The sequence below is a fragment of the Cyprinodon variegatus genome, unplaced genomic scaffold, assembly GCF_000732505.1.
Source record: "Cyprinodon variegatus isolate N-32 unplaced genomic scaffold, C_variegatus-1.0 Scaffold134, whole genome shotgun sequence".
Lineage (NCBI taxonomy): Eukaryota > Metazoa > Chordata > Actinopteri > Cyprinodontiformes > Cyprinodontidae > Cyprinodon > Cyprinodon variegatus.
In genome coordinates, this window is record NW_015150587.1 from 424,505 (window position 1) to 429,783 (window position 5,279).

The 5,279-nt window shown below is 37.6% G+C and overlaps 1 protein-coding gene across 1 annotated transcript in view; it reads right to left on the minus strand.

Annotated features, from left to right (window-relative positions):
* The window catches only part of dym (dymeclin), a 64,912-nt gene extending 61,090 nt beyond the window's left edge, over window positions 1-3,822 (minus strand). The window contains exons 1-2 of the mRNA XM_015376335.1: window positions 3,617-3,822; window positions 2,331-2,520 (exon numbers count right to left, since the gene is read on the minus strand). Of these exons, the coding sequence (XP_015231821.1) occupies window positions 2,331-2,470 (140 nt within the window). The 5' untranslated portion in view covers window positions 2,471-2,520; window positions 3,617-3,822. The remainder of the gene's footprint in view (window positions 1-2,330; window positions 2,521-3,616) is intronic.
* Window positions 3,823-5,279: the final 1,457 nt, after the last annotated feature.

A 5,279-nucleotide genomic window follows, 5' to 3' on the forward strand; every position in this document is an offset into this window, starting at 1 on the left:
CTCATCACCACCCAACACCTGTGTTAATGGAGCAATCACTGAAACAATGTTAGCTGGTCCTGTTAAGGCTGGGCTGCAATGATGATGAAATGGGTTTTGGGGGATAAAGTTCATTTTCTAGGCAACTATTGACTTTGCAATTAATTGCTGTTACGCTGATCACTCTTTATAACATTCTGGAGTATATACAAATTGCCGTTATAAAAACTGAAGCAGTAGACTTTGTAAATATTAACATTTGAACCATTCTCAAAACTTTTGGCCATGACTGTATGCTGGTTTCATTGATGCTTCTCTTAAAGAAGTGCAGTAATAATAAAAGTTAAAGTCGCAAGAACTAGAAAAACAAAACTCTCTAGATGTTGTTTCACCTTGACATGTTAAATAGGACAGAAGGCGGGGAAGATTAACTTAATGGACCAAGGCTGATCCATGGAGGATTATCTTAAAACACTTAAGGAATCTGCTACAACAGATCACAGCTAATTTAACCTCATCCTCTCTCTTAGCACATTGGAGGAATTCCCCCCACACACCTGAAACAGAACCTATAATCTAGAAAAAGCTTTTTCAGTGGGCCAGTGTTTAAGCATGTCATTTAGCACCTACAAACAGGAATGCAGTGTTCTCTTTATCATTAACTTTATTCAGGAAAGAACTACACGTTAACCTTTAACTAAAATCCTAAGCACAAGTGATACCCAGGCGGATCCTTCAGTTGAGCTCTGCAAACATCCTCTGTAGTTTAATTATGAATCCTGGGCGAAAATTTGAAGGACTTTTTCACTCTGAGCATAAGAAACAACTTAAGAAACAAATATTGGTCACATTAACCGCAGGTTTGAAAGCAGTTTTATGAGTGCCTATAGAATTGTGTTTTCGTGTTTTACTAACTCTGTGTGCAACTAAAACAACCTTTTGACCAACTTCGAAGGTCAGAAAGATGGACTCACCATGACAAAGGTTTTCTCCATTCTCTGTTAGACAATAAATATTCTAAAGTTGACCTCAGATCATATGACCATATAATCTTGTTAAAGAGAAGCAAAGTTCTAGGAGGCACATCTGACACTGTGTTGGACTCTCAGGTGATCTATTACATCTAGCCATATTCTATATATCAGGGGTAACCAATTAAAAATCAGTGGGGTTCAAATAAAGAAAATCAACAACCAGTAAAGATCCGGAGATATTTTTAATTATAATCCATTACTTTAAACAGCAATTAACACTGGAATAAAATGAGGTTTTTATGCATCCTTTTATATATCAAATTTTTAAATAAAAATCTATAAAGAAAAATAGAATATTTTTCCATATTTAAATCTAAAGTGTTTTTGAAGTTGAGAACAACAATCTTTCCGTTTTGTATATAGACAATTTCCTGATTCATATATTTTATAAAACACCTGAAATGACTTTTTTTTCTCCTTTCTTTTTTATGGCTTGAGGAGAGAAGCGGGCTTCACGCTCCCCTGCAAGGCTTTCAACCTATCAAGCTGCTAATTCGTGAGCCTAGATCGATATTTATTTTTGAATATGTTCATGGTGAAGAATCCTGCTTCACAGCAGCAGGTTGAACCAAACGTATTCAAAATGTGCAGGGTCATCTTTAAACAAGCCATTCTAATTTTCTGTCACTAGTCCCCTGCACTTCTTCCAGCAGTCCACACTTTCTCTGTTATCTTTTTCTTATCATCTTCTCCTTCTTTCCCATTGCCCGGCTTGCCACAGAACTTCCTGCGGTGTCTAAAAGTAGCAGCAGCAGCAACTCAGACTGACAGCTCATTGGCTAATTTGTATCACGTGCAGCCAGGTCCCGGCACTCTGAAGAGCTTTACCATGTTAACAGGAGAAGCGGCGGAAATGAAGTTAGAAACTGTCGACAGACAAAATGCAATAACTTATAGCTGTTTTAAATCAGGTTCGGTCCGGCTTAGCCAGCAGGTGGGCCCAGATCTAGACCCCGGTCCGCTAATTAGTGACTTCTGCTATAAATTGTATATAATAAAATTCCTTGGAAGTGCAAACTTACTTGGCAATAAACTTGATTCAGATTCTGATTCTCCATGAGGTGTCAGTTACTACCCCTACAGCAACTTTCAGTTTTTAACAAAGACAAGATAGCTACCTATATGCAACAATGAACCACACAGTTTCTTCCGTTTGCCTAGCAACCAACAAGACACAGCCAATTAACTATTTCAGAGGCAATTACATGGAATAAAAGTTGTGGGTTAAATGAAAGACGAGGCAACGAGCAGGAGACAGTGAGAACGATTGACCGTTTTCATCATATTACTTCAATCAGAATTGATTTTTTTTTCTACCTGTTTGTAGGACTGACAAAGGTGAAGGAGATTAGCTGATTCCAGAAGGGATCGTTTTCAGAGATGGACTCGGTCCCCACCAGGGCTTTGAGGCTCGCATTATCGGACAGGTCAGTGACCTGGCTGGTGTTTGCACCCATAGCTCCCTGGCTTCAATCTTCAGTGCTTATTTACTGGGTTGTGCAAAATCCTAGAAAAAGCAGCAAGAGGTTATTAATGTAATCAAAATATTATGCATGCACACTATTATCCATTGAATTAACATCCAAAAATAGGAAAGAGATTTTTTTTTTTCATAGTCATTAGAGGAAAACAAGTAAAGGGTTATTTTCTTATGGTCTGCTGCAGTTTTTACGGATCTTAAAATACACCAAATGTTCGGTTTTTAATGCCTTGCTCCATTTAAAACTGGCAAAATAACACCAGGTCACTTATCAAGACTAAATGACAAATTCCTTAACACATACATATAAAGACTGTCCTTCTCATGTGAATCTAGTTTATAACCATTCATAACATGGCATTATCTGTAGCAATTTCTATTATTCAGAGCATTTTTTTATTAATCACATGAAATAACTTTCCAGGGAAGTGAAGGAGTAACCGATGTCACCGTCATTGTGTCATTTGTATCATGTAAATGACAGGGAAAAAAGGAAATATCTGCCTCGAGAATCAGGCAAAAAAAAAAAGTAATAAATAAAAATCGGCTGTAAATATTGGGGATGGATTAGACTGATGTAAAAAAAAAAAAAGAAAAAAAAGAAAAGGTACCTGCTTTTTAAAAACTTGTATCAGTTGATCTTTACAGCTGAGCATTGTCTTCATTAACAGGATGAATCTAACCAACCAGGATATTTGGTTGTCTTTTGATGACTCGCCTTTAGCAAACAGGCAACAATGAATTAGGTGACAGAAGAGTTTAACTATAAGCAGCATAATCTCCTTTTATAAAGTACTACACGACAGCAACATGATGTAAATAGAGAACTGCTTTTCTGATCTTTCCTTCCATCACCGCCTGAATAATTTGTACTGCAGAATAATTAAATTTTCAGGTTTATCCTGTTTATATCCGAAACATTAGCTTAAGGTTAGCAAGTGACTTGCTTTAAGTGAAGGAATTAAGAAGAGCAGAGACACGGAGACAATTGGCTGGATTTAAAAAAGCAATGACACGCTCCGTGGTTGGTTTATGATTACTTTCCAATTAGCCTGTGAGTTCAAATCAAGCATAGAAGCTAACGTTTACTGCTTGTTTGCAATCAGCTGACAGCTCGGCTTACCTGTCAGAAAAGCCTCTCGCAGTTTCTCTGGCTCCGGCTGGCTTCCTGCGGTGCTTTCTAACAACGGTTTCCCCACGGAGATTTAGGTTTAAACCAGCTGGTTGCTGAGTTTTAACGCACCAGAGGTAAACATTTGATATAAGATAGTCATTAACACTGCTAGCCCCACTCTACGTACTCTTTTCCTCCATGTTTTCCACGTCGCCACCCATTGCGTGATGACGTACGATAAGCGGTGAACTCTACGTAATGTCGTCGTCGGCTTCTTCTTCTTCCACAGAGCCACACAGAACTTGGAGGATTTTATTCAGTTGAGGGGTTTTAACATTTTAAACTGTGTCAGATGATGGAGAACTGCATTTTAACAAGCTCCTCATTTAATGATTTTTAACTGACACTTGTTTCTACCTTAATAGTGATTTTTAACAGACACTTATTTTACGTCTATTGTTTATATGTTTGAATTGTGTAAATAAAGTGTTGTTAAACATAGACATTTATGAAGAGTAGACCCCGCATCGACCTCTTGCCTATAGGGGCTGACGAGATTTAGGGGCGCCATCTTGGGGCGGTCGACTGCTCTGCTGAGTGTAATGTGTTGACCAGGCACATAATTAATTTTAGTCAACTATAGCTTGCTGAATGTTTACGAAAGAGGATTAGGGGCAGTGGGAAAAAAAAGAAAAAAAACTGATTTTTAAATTTTATTTCAGTTTAGTATGGGAAAAAAGTCAGAATTGTGACTTTTTTCTCAGAATTCTGACTTTAATCTCAAAATTCTGACTTTAATCTCCGAATTCTGACTTTTTTATCGTCAGAATTCAGTCAGAATTCGGAGATTAAAGTCAAAATTCTGAGAAAAGAGTCAGAATTCGGAGATTAAAGTCAGAATTCTGAGAAAAAAGTCAGAATTCTGAGATTAAAATCAGAATTCTGAGATTAAAGTCAGAATTCTGAGAAAAAAGTCAGGATTCTGAGAAAAAAGTCACAATTCTGACTTTTTTCCCATACTAAACTGAAATAAAAAAAATTTCCACTGGCCCTAATCCTCTTCCGTAGCATATTGAACTATTTTTCACATTGTTTTTTTTGTTTTTTGTTTTTTTCTGAAAACTTTAAAACTATAGCTATTATACCAAATGGTTCAGTGCATTTAAATATTAGTGTGGTTAAAAGTAATATAATATTCAGACAGGATGTATGTATGTTGCAAAAGGACTGTTTTGCAGAGCTTTTTTCTTGTGCAAGAGTTCAAGGATGGTGACTTTGGCAATGTGGTGCAGCCTTATCTTCATAAATCATCTTCTGTTCATCTGACTTGTGGAAAGTTATCCCTCGAGCCCTGACGTCAATAGCCCGTCGATTCTAACAGAAAAACGCCGCAGAGTGCTGAGGCATCCTTCGTCTGACCAGCTTAAAACCAGCGGGATTGGGTTGAAGTTCGACCGCTCCAAGATGGCCGCCGTAATTCCTGCGCCGCGACCGTCGATGCGGGTCTACTCTTATACGTCTATGTTGTTAAAAGTAAAAAAAAAAGAGAAGTAGACTTCTTCTTGTTGAATTTATTGGCGATTGGCAACACACTTTGAGTAGGATTACCGCCACTTACTGGTATGGAGTGGGGTTCGTGATGGACTATCTTCTTCTAACTTCTGCTAATAAA